At 35.0% G+C, this 19,545-nt stretch overlaps 1 protein-coding gene across 3 annotated transcripts in view; it reads left to right on the top strand.

The window, feature by feature from the left end:
* SCAPER (S-phase cyclin A associated protein in the ER) overlaps positions 1-19,545 on the top strand; it is a 522,888-nt gene that overhangs the window by 140,125 nt on the left and 363,218 nt on the right. For all 3 annotated transcript variants that reach the window (XM_060617955.3, XM_060617952.3, XM_060617953.3), the window contains 2 exons: positions 1,138-1,278; positions 13,875-14,030. In XM_060617955.3, the coding sequence (XP_060473938.1) occupies positions 1,138-1,278; positions 13,875-14,030 (297 nt within the window). The remainder of the gene's footprint in view (positions 1-1,137; positions 1,279-13,874; positions 14,031-19,545) is intronic.

Genomic DNA, 19,545 nt, shown 5'->3' with positions numbered 1-19,545 from the left:
TGCCAGCGCAGAGCACAATGCAGGGCTTGAACCCATGAACTGTGAGACCATGACCTGAGCTGAAATCAAGAGTCAGATGCTTAACCAACTAAGTCACCCAGGCGCCCTGAGAGAGAGAGAGAGAGAGAGAGAGAGAGAGAGAGAATCTTAAGCAGACTCCATGCTCAGCACAGAACCTGACACAGAGCTTGATCCCACGACCCTGGGATCATAACCTGAGGCAAAATCAAGAGTTGGATGCTCAAATGACTGAGCCACCTGGGTGCCCCTCTTTACCTGAATCTTAAGAATTTGTCATTATTATTATTTTGATCATTCAGAATCAATAAATCAAAATGAAAAACTGCATGTTGTAGGATTCTATAAGAGTTAATGTATTATTTAATTTCAGCTTTAGAGAAATGCTGTAACACAACTACAACTTCACCTCTTACTGTGTTTTTCAGGCAGGAAAAATTATATAGTTTAATTTCTTACATATATATGTAATCTCCAAGTATTCCTGCAAACAGAATAATAAATTCTTGAAATTGTACAAGACGTTAGAGGTTGTACAACTGGTACAACCTGGTTTAATTTTTACATTAATTTTAATGATAAATCCCACCTTCCTTTTATATAATAGGTTGTTATTTCAACACTGTTTTACATATGTGGTCTCATCTGATCACCAGAATTCTTTGTGGGTCACAGAACTAAACATACTGAATCCCATTTTACAGGTGTGAAAACTGAATCTAGGAGAGGTGAAGTGCTGTTTCCAGCGTCACATTACCAATAATTTGCTGAGCAAGGGCTTTAAAGATCTGTGGTCTAGCTCTTAATCCAGTGCTGTTTCTGCATTATACTTTTTGAGGTTGTTAAAATGCATAATTATGTAGCTAAAATTCAACTTCACTTGAATGCTAGTTTTATTCCCACTCATGTTGAGCCAGCATTTGATTTTAGCTAGCAGGTGACCAAAGTATATTATGAACTCAAGCAGTCTGGCTTCCTAGTCTGTGTTCTCAATCATTAGTCATGCTCCTTTAGGTCTTTCTGGGTTCTAGAATTTATCATTCCGAAGCTGTTTATCAGTTTTCCCTTCTGTTAAATTACTATGTATGCTGAAATTAATGATATGATAACTCTGTATAGGAGAAAGATGTCCGAAAGTGGAAGGAAGAATTATTAGATCAACGACGCAGGATGATGGAAGAGAAATTACTTCATGCTGAATTTAAACGAGAGGTGCAGTTACAAGCAATTGTTAAAAAAGCACAAGAGGAAGAAGCTAAGGTATATCTTAGGTGCTTTGAACATTGAATTAGTTACCCAAGTACTTTTTTTCAGTTGTTAATATGAGAAGTAATATTTATGAAGTGTTTATTCTGTGCCAGAATAACAGGCTCACTAAAACTTATTAGGTGCAATATCATATACTTATGGTAATCCTGTGAGATGTATATTATGTTTTTACAGCTTTTTTTGAGGTGCAATTGACAGACAATAAATAGCACATATGTAAAGCTTCAATTTGATGAGTTTTGACATGTATATATTCCTGAAACCATCAGCACAGTGAAGATAATAAACAGTTCCATCACCCTCAGAAGTTTGTTCATTCTTCTTTGTATTCATTCCTTCCTCCAACTCTGTTACTGTGCAATTGCTGATCTGTTTTTTGTCATTATAGATGTTAGCAGTTTCTAGAATTTTATATGAATGGAATCGTACAGTATGTATTCTTTTCCTCTGGCATCTTTCACTCAACATAGTTATTTTGAATGTAATCCATACTGTTGTGTATATCAGTTCCTTTTCATTGCTGAGAAGTGTATCATTGTATAGAAATACCATAATTTGTTAATCCAGTCACCTGTTGATGGGTATTTGCTTACTTTCTAATTTTTGGCCATTATAGATCTAGGTGCTGTGAATCATCATGTGTAAATCTTTGTGCACATGTGTGCTTTCATTTTCTTGGGTGAATACCTAAGAATGAATTAGCAGAGCATCACGATAGGTTCATGTTGAACTTTTGAAGAAACAGTTTTCCAAAATGGTTATTATATAAGTTTCCCCTACTATCTGAAAGTAGAGTGTTCCTATGAAACCTTTTGTAACCTGAAATGCCATAAAGATGCAATTACCATTAATTTATATGGAAAAAAATTTGAGCATTCCCAGACCCCAAAATAACCTCTTTTAGTCTTTTCTGATATGTTAGAACACATCTTGCTAATGGATGCACAAAATAAATTGAGATAAAGCACAGATGTTCACACAGTTCAAAACTATGGTGGCCTAAAGCTGAGATGGTGAGTGTAGCTCCTGGAGAATAAGTGTGGCAGTCCACTCTCTCTCACTCTTTGGGGTGTGCTAGCTCTGTAATGGCTCCCTGTAAAACACTGAATATAGTTTTTGCTTTTTGCCTTTTTTCATTAAGCAGAAATTCTCTTTGGATTTCTTTTCTTTTGGTTAGGGAAAACAAGTATAATGTAGGTCTCTTGTAAAAGCGAAGTGGTGTAATGAGAACTTTTGGAAAGCAGGGGATTTTTGTAGTAGTAGACATTCTTACCAGCTGTGGATGAGGGTTCTAATTAACCACATTTTCACCAACATTTGACATGATTACACACTGTAATTTTAGCCATGTAAGTTTACTATGTGTACAGTATTTCATTTGGTTTTAATTTTCATTTTTGAACATCTTTTTATGTGCTTATTTCATATCTTTAGCTCTTGTTTGGTGAAATGTTTGTTCAAATATCTTGTACATTTATTAAAGTTGGACTGTTTTATTGTTGAGTTTTTTCAGCTTTACTGAGGTATAATTGACAAATGGTAAGGTATATAAAGTATACAACATGATGATTTGATATCCATATACATTGTGAAAGGATTCCTCTCATCAAGTTAAAATAATGCATCCATCACCTCACATGTTTATCTTTTATGCGTGTCTGTGAGTGAGAGAGAGAACATTTAAGTTCTATTCTCTTAGCATATTTCAATTAGTGTTATCAACTGTAGTTACTGTGTTATGCATTAGATCTTCAGGACTTATTCTTCTTATAACTGAAAGTTTATACCTTTTTACTAACCTCTCCCTATTTCTTTCTCTACCCTTAGCCCCTGGCAGCCACTTTTCTACTCTCTATTTTTATGAGTTCAACTTTTTTTTTAGATTCCATATTTAAGTGATACCATGCAGTATTTGTCTTTCCTTGTCTTGTTCATTTAACTTAGCATATTGCCCTCCAGTTTTATCCACATTGTCACAAATGAAAAGATTTCTTAGAGGACTTTATGTATTTTAGATACTAAGATCTATGTTTTGCAAATACTTCCTCACAGACCTTGGATTGCCTTTTCTTTTTCTTAAAAGTATCTTTTGAAGTTTTAAAAATTGATCAAGTCCAATATATTAACTTTTTTTTCTGTACCATGTGTCTTTTGTGTCCTATTTAAAAAATCTTTACCTGAATTTAAGGTCACTAAGATTTTCTCTTAATTTTTTTGTAGGAGTTTTAAATTTTACAATGACATCTGTGTCCTCTTTTGAATTAAATTTTGTCTCTGGTGCGAGATAGGGTTGAGGTTCATATTTTCATAGGGATATCTAATATTCAAGTACCAGTTGAAAAGATTGTCCTTTTTACGTTGAATTGCCTTAGGACCCTTGTTGAAAGCTATTTGCCATATACTGTATGGGTTTGTTTCTATTTTGTTTCATTTGTCTCGATGCCTTTTTTTATGCCAATGCCATTTTATCTTGATTACTGTTATAATATCCTGTTACATTGATACATGTCTCTTTAGTGCTTTGAAGTTTTTAGTATGCAAAAAGCCTTTCAACTCATTTAAATTTATTCCTGAGTATGTACTCTTATAGACATGATTGCAGATTGGAATTGTTTTCTTTTCTTTTTTTCAATCTTGTCTCATTTATTTATTTGTTTGTTTGTTTATTTATTTCCAAGTTAATATGTAGTGTAGTATTGGTTTCAGGAGTAGAATTTAGTGATTCATCACTTACATGTAACACCCAGTGCTCCTCCCAACAAGTGCCCTCCTTAATGCTCATCACCCATTTAGCCCATCCCTGCCCCACCACCCCTCCAGCAACCCTCAGTTGTTCTCTGCATTTAAGAGTCTTTTATGGTTTGCCTTCCTCTCTGTTTTTATTTTATTTTTCTTTCTCCCCCTGTGTTCATCCGTTGTATTTCTTAAATTCCACCTGAGTGAAATCATGTAATATTTGTCTTTGACTTATTTTGCTTACCATAATACGCTGTAGTTCCATCCACATTGTACCCTATGACCCAGCAATTGCACTACTACGTATTTATCCAAAGGATACCAAAATGCTGATTCGAAGGGGCACATGCACACCAATGTTTGTAGCAGTACTATCAACAATAGCCAAATTATGGAAAGAGCCCAAATGTCCATTGACTGATGAATGGATAAGGAAGATGTGGTGTGTGTGTGTGTGTGTGTGTATACACACACACACACACACACACACACACACACACACACTAGAATATTTCTCAGGGATCAAACAGAATGAAATTGTTTTCTTAATTTCATTTTCAGATTGTTTACTGCTAGTGTACAGAAATAGAGTTGAATTTTATATGTTGATCATGTTTCTTACAGCCTTGTTTGAACTGGCTCTTTAGTTCTAATGCTTTTTAGTGGATTCTTTAGGATTTTCTGTATCCAAGATCATGTTATCTGCAAATAGATACACTTTTACTTCTTTTCCAACCTGAATGTCTTTGATTTGTTTTTCTTGCTTTTTGTTCTAGGTAGAACCTGAAATACAGTGTTGAAGTGGTAAATGTGGACATGACATCCTTGTCTTATTCCCAGTCTTTAGAGGAAGTATTTAGTCTTTTATCATAAAGTATGATGTTAGGTGTGGGGTTTTCATAGATGCCTTTCATCAGATTGAGGAAGTTCCTTTTTATTCCTATTTTGTTGCATGTTTGTATCGTAAAGGGATGTTGGATTTTGTTAAATGCTTTTCTGCATCTATTGCAAAATAATATAGTTTTTGTTCTCTTGATATTTTCTGTATTACATTAATTGAATTTGATATGTTTTATGTATTTCCCTAATTTTTTAGTTGTTTAAGGTGGTTGCTTTTTCTGGCCTTAAAAATATTCTTAAGGTCCACTGGAAATGTAATTTCCTTCAGACATATACCAAATATATTCATTTTAGTCCTGTTATATAATCAAGATATAATTTTTATCTCATATACACCTTCTGTGAGTTTGTGAAGTAAGTTAATAGTCATTTCAAATTCCTTATTTTTGGGGTATATACATGGTTGAAAACAAAACATCCACTGTTTAGTTGATAGTGACTATTACTATAACCTACATTAATCAGGACCCGATTTTTTCACTTGCAACATCTACTCATTATTACAGTAGACTTTAATTTTTTTATGAGGAATAGATCTCCTTTGCCTGATTTCTGGCAGTAGCCCTCTTCCATGTGCTGTGTCCTCTTGCCTGCTCTTTGAATTTGCTTCATTACTTCTTGTGCCTGCTCCTTTGCTTTTTTCCTCTAGACTACCTACTTGTATACTCCAGTTCTGCAGATTATCTATTCTGGCCTTTTGTGAATCTGCAGATTCCTTGGAAAGAGTGGGCTGAGCTGATTTTCACCACCTCATCACCCATATCTTCTTGAATTTTTTATAATACCATTTTCCCTCTATGCTATACATAGAATACATACATAGAATAGTATCACTATAGTATAGAATGTTGTCACTAAGTTTAAAAGACTTTTCTGAATCTTTCCATTATGAATCCTGTGAAATACCATTTTCTAGAATATTCTGCACTACCTTGATTTTCTTTATGTTTTCTAACTAATCCTTTACTGTCTTTTTCCTTTCTCATTTGATGCCTAAGTTTTACTGACTTCAGCCCATTTCACTTGTTCTTTTCCTTGAGTATGACAATCATTATCTTGCTTCAACTATCATCTCTCTAGTGACTCCTAGATTTGCATCTTTAGCCCCATCCCCTAATCTTTACTTTTTGTTTCTTTTGATGTTTGGGAATATTTCTTTTGAATTTTAATTCCCATTTAAATAACATACAGGTGTACAATAATTTCAGGTGTACAATATAGTGGTTTAACAATTCTATACATTACTCACTGCTCATCATGATAAGCGTACTTTTAATCCTCTTCACATGTTTTACCTATTCCCCTACCCAGCTGCCCTCTGGTAGCCACTGATTGTTCTCTAAGTGTCTGTTTTTTGTTTCTCTCTTTTTTTCGTTTGCTTTGTTTCTTAAATTCCACATATAAGTGAAATCATATAGTATTTATCTTTTTCTGACTACTTTCACTTAGCATAATACACTCTGGATCCATCCATGCTGTTGCAAATGGCAAGGTTTCAGTCCTTTTTATGGCTGAGTAATATTCCATTGTGTATAAATACTACATATCCTTTACCTATTCATCTATCAGTGGACACTTGGGTTGCTTCCATAATTTAGATACTGTAAAAAATGCTGCAATGAACATAAGAGTACATATATCTTTTTGAATCAGTGTTTTCAGATTCTTTGGGTAAATGCCCAGTACTAGGATTACTGGATCATATGGTAATTTTTAATTTTTTGAGGAACCTCCGTGCTGTTTTCCACAGTGGCTATACCAGTTTACACTCCCACGAACAGTGAATGGAGGGGTTCCTTTTTCTCCACATCCTCTCCAACACTTGTTGCTTCTTGTGTTTTTGATTTTAACCTTTGTGACAGGTGTGAGGTGATATCTCATTGTGGTTTTCATTTGTGTATCCCTGAATATTAGTGCTGTTGAACAACTTTTCATATGTCTGTTGGCCATGTTGTATGTCTTCTTTGGAGGAATGTCTGTTCATGTCTTCTGCCCAGTTTTTAATTAGATTATTTGTTTTTGGGGATGTTGTATGAATTCCTGTGTATATTGGATATTAACCCTTTGTTGGATATGTCATTTGCAAATATCTTCTACCATTCAGTAGGTTGTCTTTTAGTTTTGTTGTTTGCAGAAGCTTTTGGTTTTTCTTATTTAAGTTTTTATTTAAATTCCAATTAACATACTGTGTAATATTAATTTCAGGTGTACAATATAGTGATTCAACACTTGCATACAATACCTGGTGCTCATCACAACCAGTGCACTCCTTATTCCCCATCACCTGTTTCATCCATCCCTCTACCCATCGTACCCTCTAGTAACTGTCTGTTCTCTATAATTTAGAATCTGTTTCTTTGTCTCTCTCACTTTATCTGTTTTTTTTTTCCTTTTCTCATTTGTTTTGTTTTTTAAATTCCACGTATGAGTGAAGTAATTTGGTATTTGTCTTTCTCTGACTTATTTTCACCTAACATAATACTCTCTAGTTCCATCCATGTCATTGCAGATGGCAAGATTTTATTCTTCTTTATGGTTGAGTAATATTCCATTTTCCCTATATACATCACATCTTCATTATCCATTCATCAGTCTGTGGACACTGGGCTGTTACTGTATTTGGCTATTGTACATAATGCTGCTATAAGCATTGTGGTGCACATATCCCTTTGAATTAGTATTTTTGTATTCTTTGGGTAAATACCTAGTAGCATAATTGCTGGGTTGTAGGGTAGTTCTATTTTTAACTTTTTGAGGAATCTCCATACTGTCTTCCAAAGTGGCTGCACCAGTTTATATTCCCACCAACAGTGCAAGAGGGTTCTGCTTTCTCCACAATCTTGTGAATATCTATTATTTCTTGTGTTGTTGATGTTAGCCATTCTGACAGGTGTGAGGTGCTTCTCATTGTAGTTTTGATTTGTATTTCCCTGGTGATCAGTGATGTTGAGCATCTATTCATGTGTCTGTTGGCCATCTGGATGTCTTCTTTGGAAAAAATGCCTATTCATGTCCTCTGCCCACTTTTTAATTGAGGTATTCATTTTTTGGATGTTGAATTTTATAAGTTTTTAATATGTTTTGGATAGTAACCCTTTATCAGAGATGTCATTTCCAAATATCTTCTCCCATTCCATAGGTTGTGTTTTAGCTTTATTGATTGTTTTCTTCACTGTACAGAAGCTTTTTATTTTGACGAGATCCCAGAGTTTATTTTTGCTTTTGTTTTCCTTGCCTCGGGAAATGTATCTAGTAGGACGTTGCTGTGGCTGATGTCAGAGAGGTTATTGCCTGTGTTCTCCACTAAGATTTTTATGGTTTTTCAGCTCTCACATTCAGGTTTTTCATCCATTTTGAATTTATGTTTGTGTATGGTGTAAGGAGGTGGTCCAGTTTCATTCTTTTGCATGTTGCTGTCCAGTTTTCCCAGTACTATTTGTTGAAGAGACTGTCTTTTTTCCATTGGATTTTCTTTCCTGCTTTATTGAAGATTAATTACCCATATAGTGAGTTCATTTCTGGGTTTTCTATTCTGTTCTCTTGATCTATGTGTCTATTTTTGTGCCAGTACCATACTGTCTTCATCACTTTAGCTTTGTAATATAACTTGAAATCCAAAATTGTGATGCTTCCAGCTTTGCATTTCTTTTTCAAGATTGCTTTGGGTATTTGGGGTGTTTGTGGTTCCATGCAAATTTTAGGATTGTTTGTTCAAGCTCTGTGAAAAATGCTGGTGGTATTTTGATAGGGTTTGGATTAAATGTATAGATTTCTTTGAGAAGCTTTTAAATTTGATATAGTTCCAATAGTTTATTTTTGTTTTTATTTCCCTTCCCTTGGGAGGTATATTTAGAAAAATGTTACCACAACTGATATCAGAGAAGTTATTCCTTATACTCTCCTCTAGAATTTTTATGGTTTCAGGTCTTACATTTAGGTCTTTAATCTTGAGTTTATAAGAAAGTGGTCCAGTTTCATTTGCTAGCATGTAGCTGTCCAGTTTCCAGCACCATTTGTTGAAGAGACTCTTTTTTTCCAATGTATATTCTTGGTTCCATTGTATAATCATGGGTTTATTTCTGGGCTCTCTCTTCTGTTCTACTGATCTGTGTGGTTTGTGTGTGTGTGTGTGTATTTGTACCATAGTGTTTTGATTTCTATAGCTTTATATTATACCTAGAAATCTTGGATTGTGGTATCTCCAGTTTCATTCTTTTTTTTCAAGATTGCTTTGTTTATCTGAGACCTGATGTGGTTACATACACATTTTAGGGTTATTTGTTCTAGTTCTATTAAAAATGCTGTTGGTAGTTTGATAGTGATTGCATAAAATCTGTAGATTGCTTTGGGTAGTAAGGGCATTTGAACAATATTTCTTCTCCCAATCCATGAGCATGGACTATCTTTCCATTTGTGTCATCTTCAATTTATCACTATTTTATAGTTTTCAGGAGGTCTTTCACCTTTTTGGCTAAGTTTATTACCAGGTATTTTATTATTTGTGGTACACTTATAAATGAGATTATTTTCTTAATTTATTTTTCTGCTACGTCATAGAAATTCTTCGTGTATAGAAATTCAATGGATTTCTATGTATTGATTTTGTATCCTGTGACCTTACTGAATTCATTTATCAGTTCTAGTAGTTCTTTTTGTGGAGTCTTTAGGGTTTTCTATATGTAGTATCATGTTATCTACAAGTAGTGAATGTTACAATTTTTCCTTACCAATTTGGATGCCTTTTATTTCTTTTTGTTGCCTGATTCCTGTGGCTAAGACTTCCAGGTCTATGTTGAATAAAAGTGGTGAGAGTAGACATCCCGTCTTGTTCCTGACCTTAGCTTTTCACCATTGAGTATGATGTTAGCTGTAGGTTTTTCATAGATGGCCTTTATTATGTTGAGGTATATTCCCTGTAAAACTACTGTGTTGAGAGTTTTTATTACAAGTGGATATTGTACTTTATCAAATGCTTTTTCTTCATCTTTTGAAATGATCATACGGTTTTTATTCTTTCTTTTGTTGATGTGATGTATCACGTTAATTGATTTGTGAATATTGAGCCATTTTTTTTAATGTTTATTATTTATTTTTGAGAGACAGAGTGTGAGCAGGAGGAGGGGCAGAGAGAGAGGGAGGCAGAGAATCCTGAGCAGGCTCCATACTGTGAGCTGTCAGCACAGAGCCTGACGTGGGGCTCGAACCTATGGACCTCAAGATCATGACCTGGGCTAAAGTCGGTTGCTTAACTAACTAAGCCACCCAGGTGCCCCTGATTTGTGAATATTGAACCATTCTTCCATCCCAGGAATAAATCCCACTTGATCGTGGTGAATGTTATTTTTAATGTATTGTTGGATTCACTAATATTTTGTTGAAGATTTTTGCATGTGTGTTCATCAGAGATACTCCCCTGTTCTCTTTTTTTGTATTGTCTGGTATTGGTTTTGGTAACAGGGTAATTCTGGCCTCATGGAATGAATTTGGAAGCTTTTTTAACTTTTCTGTTTTTTTAGAATAGTTTGAGAAGTACAGGTTTTAATCCTTACTTAAATCAGGTTTTTATCCTTGCCTGTAATCTGTCAGTTCAAATTTTCTATTACTTCCTGATTGAGTTTTGGCAGGTTATAGGTTTCTAGGAATTTATCCATTTCTTCGAGATTGTCCAGTGTGGTCCTTTTTTTTTTTTTTCTTTTTTCTGATGAGTCTGGCTAAAGGTTTACCAATTTTGATAATGTTTTCAAACAATGAGCTCCTGGTTTCGTTACTCTGTTCTGTGTTTTGTTTTGTTCTGATTTTTTTTTTTTTTTTGGTTTTTATTGAATTTATTTCTGCTGCAATCTTTATTATTTCATTTCTTCTACTGGCTTTGAATTTTGTTTGTTGTTCTTTTTATAGCTCCTTTAGGCAGAAGGTTAGGTTATTTGAGGTTTTTCTTACTTATTGAGATAGGCCTGTATTTCTTTAAACTTCCCTCCTAAAATAGCTCTTTCTATATCCCAAGATTTTGGACTGTCCTGTTTTCATTTATCTCCAGGTTTTTTGATTTCCTCTTTGATTTCTTGGTTGACCCATTCATTGTTTTGTAGTATGTTATTTAACTTCTGTAGTATTTGTGTTTTTTCTAGATTTTTTTCTTGTGGTTGAGTTCTAATTTCATAGAGTTTGATCAGAAAAGATGCATGGCATGACTTCAGTCTTTCTTTGACTTGTTTTGTAGGGGCACAGTTGATCTTTGGATTCATTTATCTATTGCTTGGTGATGGCTTTCAGTGGAACTCATCAGCTCACCATCTCTATCTTCCAAACCATCTACTTCCTGAAATACATATTTCAGATAATGATATCCCTAGTTTCCCATTCATTTAGACGTGGAAAAGTTTTGATCATATAGTTTGATTCACTGTTGTTACTGTTGTTGTTTTAAAAGATAAGCTAGTCTTGGGGCGCCTGGGTGGCTCAGTTGGTTGGGTGTCTGACTTCGGCCCAGGTCATGATCTCATGGTTCGTGGGTTCGAGCCCTGTGTTGGGCTTTGTGCTGACAGCTCCTAGCCTGGAGTCTTTCAGATTCTATCTCCCCCTCTCTGCCCACCCCTGCTTGCATTCTCTCTCTCTCTCTCTCTCTCTCTGTCTCCCTCTCTCTCAAAAATAAATAAACGTTAACAAAATTTAATAATTTTAAAGTTTATATATTTTTGAGAGAGGGCACACATGTGTAAGTGGGGGAGGGGCAGAGAGGGAGAGGGAGAGAGAATTCCAAGCAAGCTTCCTGCTGTTAGCACAGAACCCAACACGGGGCTCGATCTCAGGAACCATGATATCATGACCTGAGCCAAAATGGAGCCGGACTTTTAACTGACTGAACCACCCAGTTGCCCTGGGCTGTGTGGCATTTCTATCTGAATACATTTTGGCTAGAGATCAGATACATAGTTCAAAATGGTTTTCCTTCAAAATTTTGTAGGCTTTATTTTCTTTTAGCATTAACTACTTCTGGGGAGAAGCCTGAGGCTCAACTGATTTTTTTTCCCCTCTTCTTACAGGTGATTTGCATTTACTGCTTAGAAGCTTAGAAGAGTTATTCTTTTTCCTTAGTGTTTTGTGATTTAATATGGATATTCTTGGTACTTATTTTCTGAAAATTTTTTCATGACAACATGGCTTCTTTAAGTTCTCAATTTGCTTTTTTTTTCATGGAAAATTTTTTGTATTATATGTTGCAACATTTTCTTTTGTCTTTTTTAATTATAGATGTTATTCATGCTTATATTAGGCCATCTTCATTTGTTCTTTATATTAAAAGCTTGTTACTGATACATAAATTTTCATTTTTAAATTCTGCATTAACTTATCAAAAGACTTGCCTCTTAGCGATTTATTTTTTTGCCATCTTTATTTGTTCCATGCTTGTTCTAATTCAGTTAATTCTATGATGGTGTTATTTTTGTCCTCAGTTTGTTTCCTTAGCTTTCTAATCTTTTATTGTTATGTTGTTTTGTCATTTTTTTCTACCTTTAAATTCAGGTTTTTGTTAACTTCTATATTACAAAGTTTGCCTAGTGTATTTTCTGGTGTTTCGTGGGTTTTGTTTTCTTTCAGATTGGGTTTTTTTAGTTTCTAGTTCACTTCTTATCTATTATTTATTTATAGCTTTATTGAAATATCATTGACACATCAAAATTATATATATTAAGGTTTACAACTCGATGTTTTAATATACATACACATTGTGGAATGATCACAACCCAGCTAATTAACATATCTATCACCTCTCCTTAGTTATCATTTGTTTGTTTGCATATGTGCTGAAAAGATTTAAGATCTCTCTTCTTAGCACATTTCAAGAATACAGTATTGTTAAGTGTCATGATCATGCTGCACATCTCTAAAACTTATTCATCTTCCATCATTGAGACTTTGTACCCTTTGACCAACATCACAGATTGAAATTATTTAACTTTTGCTCACTTTTTAAATTTTATTTTACTTATTTTTGTCTAGAACATTAAGTCCCATTTCTTTTTCTTTCATCTTGATTATGCTTAATGTGTGAGCCCTGATACAGTATGATTCATTTTCCTTCAGTACTGCTGTTTGTCTTATACTTTTAGTACAGTTTGAGGGATGGTTATGTTATTATCCTACTTAAAAAAGTGGCCACGTGGCAAGATAAGTGGGAAACCTTGGTTAGAACTGTATTCAAATTCTTGTCTGAGATGTATAACTTATCTAGTGATAGGTTTTATTCCATTCAGCATGGATTCCTGGAGTCTGTTCTTCTGTTAGAGTCAGTCCCGGTGTTTACTTCCCTGTTTTAGTCCATCATTTTCACTGCAGCATGCCTTCCCTCTGGCTTTCAAGAATGAGAAATTTGATCCCAACTGACATTTCCCTGCTTTATCTTTAGCTAAACTTTACTCATAAAACTTCACTTTCTAGCAAAACTTGGCTGGTAAGTATCAATATATGTGAAGTCGAGGTGTAGTGTATTTTCCACTACCTTGTTCCTAATTGTCACGCATTTGGTATATGTTGAAGGAAAATGATGTGATGCTCACTTTAAGTTTTGTCTTCTCAAACTCACTAGAAAAACATGTACATACCTACTTAAGTCTTAATGTAATTTATATAATTGCAATCATAATGAAATAAGTAGAACTTCACAAGATGTTTTTGTAAGAATCTTAATTCGTTTCTTGACCTAAAGCTATTTCATTGGCAGATCTTTATTCTAAATTACTCCTTACTAAGGCCAATGGATTTGTTATATACACTGGATTATTATCCATTTTGAGGTAAATATTAAAGGAAAAGACCCATATTTAATTTTTGTTTTCTTCCTTATTAGTGGTTTATATTTTTATATAATGACTGCTGTGGGGTTTCTTATTTTTGTGGTGTGTCTTAGAATTAACTTGATTTGAAACTCCTTTTCTTTGTTTTTATTGAAGGTAAACGAAATTGCCTTCATAAATACCCTTGAAGCCCAGAATAAGCGCCATGATGTCTTATCAAAATTGAAGGAATACGAGCAGAGGCTTAATGAATTACAGGAAGAACGTCAGCGAAGACAGGAAGAAAAACAAGCACGTGATGAAGCTGTTCAGGTAGAATTTTTTCGGCAAGCAGTTATTGAGCACCTGCCGTATTCTAGGCTCTGAGCTAGGTGCTGATGATCCAAAATGGAGTGACACCTGATCTCTGACCCAAGGGTGCCTCATTTAGTATAGCACTGTGGAAATATGAGGTCTGATTGCCAAAAGACAATGTGTACCCCTTTTGATAAGGTAATCAGTGCTTTCATCAGTACATAGCAGTCATAGAGTCTGAATCTTTAATCTCAACCAGATGAAGGACTAAATTGGACAGATTATTATCTATTCTTTTCTAATTGGGCTTTGTAAGAACAAGCTTCTTCCATTTAAAAAAGGAATGTGTTTGATTGAGTATATGTAGCCTTACAGAACTGGGCAATCTTTATGCTTATGACAAGGAACATCTGTCATTTATTGGGCAATATCATCAGATACTTTAATTGCTTGGCTCTTGACCTCTGTAGTGAACCCTAATTTAGGTACCGTTTCAGGATAGGAAGAACTGTACTAATGTTTATAAACTATTTTAGATCTTACTTAGTAGAAAGTTTTGCCCACAAGACTCTTTTAGGACTTGACATTTTTGTTTGTTTGTTTGTTTGTTTGTTTGTTTAAACTGGTGTCAAAGATTTTATTCAACTCAATTAATTGGTGAGGGATCCAGTAAGATGTTACAACCAGTGTGAGGGAGAATTCAAAGAATAGACCCATACGTGGGTGATCAATAATGTTGAAATGAATTTGCTGAACAGATAAAACTGTTCAACAGTCAGAGGCAACAGTCAACAGATGACCAACCCTCCCCAAAATTGTATACATTACCATCATTTTCTTACAACTCACAGTTGAATATATTAGCTCAATGAGACCAGCAGGCAGGGTGCACCCTGTGATTGTGTTTTTCGCAAATCAATGCCTTTCTCAGTTTTCCCATTGTTAAAGAGGGGTTTGTTGCCAAAGTGTAAATGTCCGGTAAATTATTCTAAAAATGTGCTAAGGCTCTGGGTCATATTAAGTATGCTTTCTGAATTCACATTATATTTGCATCAAAGACTGTATTAGAAAAATAAATGTTTTTAGAGGAGGGGGATGATTTTGAGGTAGAAAGTATCCTCACATGTGGACATGCACCTACATGTAAGATATAAATTACAGTTATGTTGACACTGAAAAGAAACTTCTAATGGTATGGTGCAGAGTTGGCCTTTGAGTAGAGGTCCATAGAGAGATTTTGAGGGCACAGAAATACTCAATTTTACTAATAAGGAGGATGATTTCTTAGGACTTATTGATGACATGGCTTTTCCACTCAATTGCAGACCAAATACAATTACCATCGCACTTTTATCAGTTGATATGGCACATTAAAACCAACACTTAAAAAGACTAAAGTGGTATAGGAAATACATAAATATAACATACAAACATATGGGTAAGCATATACATATATGTACACATATTTTACATTTTTCAGCCAGGGTTTAGAAAAACTAAAAAGGAAAAGAAATGAACACAAATGTAATTTTATTTTGTCTTAGAAAAGGAAGTATTTTACATATATATGTGTGCATGTGTAAATACATACACATATATACATACACAAGCACCCACATGCAACCGTGTATGTATGTATATTTGTCATATATGACTATTACATGATTATTTAAATATAATGACATTGTATGATCACTTACATATTCTATATGATTACGTACATGAGTACTTTGATCTCTCTTTTGGACTATCTCTGCTGTTTCTCAACTGTGTCATTATGATTTGTCAGCACTAGCCAGAGTAAGCCAAGCCCACTAGGGATGAGAAGGCCAACCTCATGGGCTGGAAGGACTGCTCACATGGTGATTTCCTGGGTGGCATGGGTCACCTGAATGGGTGCAGTGGCCGTGGTGCCCAGAGTGCATGGTGGGCAGCTTATTCATAGGTCTGCAAACTGAACAGCTTTGGCTGGAAGTCCTGAAGGGAATCCAGCACCAAGATGGCTTTTGAGGTCAAGTGTTGCTACAGGTTTCCATCTGGAACCATGACCACCTACATGCTGGCTGCAAGGGCCGTCTCCACACCATTGAGAACATCTTCAAAGACAAGGCACTTCTCCATGGGAAGAGGAGGAGAAAACCTCTTTGTACAGGCTAGAAATAAGGACTTGACACTTTTGATGTAGAGAACAAATTTTGCAGTGTTCAAATATAAGTGAGGACATACTTTATTATGACCAATGTTTATTTGTTCATTCAGTGATCATTTATTGAATTACTACTATAAGCCATATGTTGTGCTAGATTCAAGGACATGAAAAGGATACATCGTTGTTCTCAATGGGGAGATATATAAACAAATCTTAATCCTTTAGGATCAGTATAACAGCAACGGCATTCTTGGAAGCACAGAGGAAAACACCATACTCAAACTGAGAGTGGCAAAGAGATGAAAAAGTGAGGTAAACCTTCCTAGAGAAGATGGTCCCTCAGCTGAGATTTGAAAACAATAAGATAGAAGCAAACAATGAGAAGTAGGCATTCCATGCAGGAGACATAGGAGAGTACACTCTCTAGAGTTAGGGAACAGGTCATGCAGAGCTTTGTTATGTTAAAGATTAGAGATGTTATTAATACTTCATGCGTCTTTTTAAAAATTTTTTTTTCAATGTTTATTTGTGAGAGAGAGAGAGAGAGAGAGAGAGACAGATTGTGAGTCGGGGAGGGGCAGAGAGAGAGGAAGACACAGAATCCCAAGCAGGCTCCAGGCTCTGAGCTGTCAGCACAGAGCCTGACATAGGGCTTGAACTCACAGACTGCAAGATCATGACCTGAGCTGAGTCACCCAGGTGCCTCTCCTGCTTCTTTATGTTACTGGTGGTTTTAGGAAATTAAAGTATCAATAAATTTTTAAAAGTTCATTGATTATTCTCTACTATTTGTGGGTATTGGCAGGCATTCCTATATTCATCCCTGATCTCTATTTGATTTCAGTTCAGTGTCCTATTTCTCTGCTTGGGACCGTTTTATAAAAATCATTATGTTTTGTAAATTATGTGTTATTTTTGAAGAACCATTAGGCATTAATAATTCAGATATAATTAAGACACAATCCTTGCCTTATGGCAAACAATACAACACAATGTGAAAAGTGTTGTAGAGCTATGTATGAGCTACAGATTAACTCTGTTGGTAGGAAGGGAAATATATGAGTAATATTGCATATTTTGAATAGACATCTTAGCTTCATTTTTTTGCATTCACTTTATAGATCTGAAGATTTGAAATATATAGTTATCTTCCATTTAAAAATGATGACTCTTGGGGCGCCTGGATGGCTCAGTAGGTTAAGCATCCTACTTCAGCTCAGGTTGTGATCTCACAGTTTGTGGGTTTGAGCCCTGCGTCAGGCTCTGCTGACAGCTTAGAGCCTGCAGCCTGCTTTGGGTTCTGTGTCTCCCTCTCTCTCTGCCCCTTCCCTGCTTGCACTCTGTGTCTCTCTCTCTCTCAAAAATAAATAAACATTAAAAACAAAATAATGACTCATTTCACAAATTGGGACGTTTATTAAAGCCAGAAGGAAAGCAGTTCTTTCCTGAAAGTAGTAAGGAATTTCCTGTACACACTAGCACTTTAAAGTTGTTTTGACTGCTTAGAATTATTTTTCTTATTAAAGGGGTGCCAAGGTGGTTCAGTAAATTGAACATCGGATTTCAGCTCTGGTCATGATCTCACAGTTGTGGAATCGAGCCTTGTGTCAGGCTCTGTGCTGACAGCATGGAGCCTGCTTGGGATTTTCTCTCTCCTTTCTCTCTGCCTCTCTCCTGCTCACACACACTCTCTCTCTCAAAATAAATAAACATTTGGGGCGCCTGGGTGGCTCAGTCGGTTGAGCGTCCGACTTCAGCTCAGGTCACGATCTCGCTTCCGTGAGTTTGAGCCCCGCATCGGGCTCTGGGCTGATGGCTCAGAGCCTGGAGCCTGCTTCGATTCTGTGTCTCCCTCTCCCTCTGCCCCTCCCCCGTTCATGCTCTGTCTCTCTCTGTCTCAAAAATAAATAAACATTAAAAAAAAAATTAAAAAAAAAATAAACATTTAAAAAATTTGGAAATTTCCTATGGATTTAATTTTCAATGAAAAATTAAAAACCTATCAAGTTTAGTCAACCTATACTGATATTAGAAAAGTCCTTTGGGGTGCCTGGGTGGCTCAGTCAGTTAAGCATCTTACTTCAGCTCAGGTCATGATCTCGCGGTTTGTGAGTTCAAGTCCCGTGTTGGGCTCTGTGCTGACAGCTCAAAGCCTGGAGCCTGCTTTGGGTTCTGTGTGCCCCTCTCTCTCTGCCCCTCCCCTGCTCATGCTCTGTCTCTCTCTCAAAAATAAATAAATATTTTAAAAAAATTAAAAAGAAAAGTCCACTGGTAATGTATAACTTATTTATAATTAAAAAAATTTTTTACCGGGTAGTCATTACTAGATGTGCAAGGCACTAATGGCAAGGCAAGCATTCTGTAGATACAATAATAGTAAGGTCCTCTGCTTTTCTTTCACTATTTTATTTTTTAACATTCCCATAAACTGTTACAGGCAATTGTGACCCTTCTTTCTTGTGAGTAAAATACTAAGTATATGCTGTCATCATATATTCTCAATTTGCCATTTTAGTTATGTAAATTATTGGTTAGTTTTAAGTTAAATTTCCTTAAATATTCTGCCTGTCCTTTTGCCCTAGTCATTAAATTGTAGGCATAAAGAGCATATAGGGGTAGCAGTATCCATTCTTAGGCTTCCATAAACAAATACTGATTGGAATAAGCAAAGTTTGTGGGGGTTTCAGAGGTTTCAGAAGGCTTAAGGGTTAAATATCTTTCTAACTCATTTGCTGCAGGTTGATACTCTTTATTTGTGTGTATATAGATTTACAATGCCTATTATTTTATAAAGTTATGCTTCATTTAACAGATATTCATGGAACTCTTGCACTGTGCAAAATGCTTATGTGGGGTACAAAGTTTCCTATATTTAGGAAACTTAAATTTTAGAAAGGAAAATATGAGCTGAACTTAATAATTTTATTCATTAGCTATAGTTACCAGTTATCTTTTCCATTTATATTAAAAACAGAAATTAAAATATTGAATATTTTTTGAAGTCCAGTTATATCTATTGGTACAATATTGGAGTATCTGTTATATATATGAATAAGATCAAAAGTTGGCATTATATTTACACATTCAACTTGGCTACATTGTACATACACATAAATTACATATACCCATATATTTCATTTATAAGACCATTTTATAATTTTTGAAAGCATATTTTTGAAACTTTTGGTTTTACAAAGTATGAAATGAAAAGTTCTGGTTTAATTCTTTATATTTAATATCTAAGTTTATTGTATTTTATTGTGAAACTTGTGTTTTCACATGATATAGTTTTTTAAGGTTTTATTTCAAGTTAACATACAGTGTTATATTAGTTTTAGGTATACTATATAGTGATTCAATAATTTCATATATCCCCCAGTGCAC

This window comes from Panthera onca, chromosome B3 (genome assembly GCF_046562875.1).
Source record: "Panthera onca isolate mPanOnc1 chromosome B3, mPanOnc1 haplotype 2, whole genome shotgun sequence".
In the NCBI taxonomy this organism is placed as follows: Eukaryota; Metazoa; Chordata; class Mammalia; order Carnivora; family Felidae; genus Panthera; species Panthera onca.
This window is presented reverse-complemented; position numbering and strand designations above follow the sequence as displayed.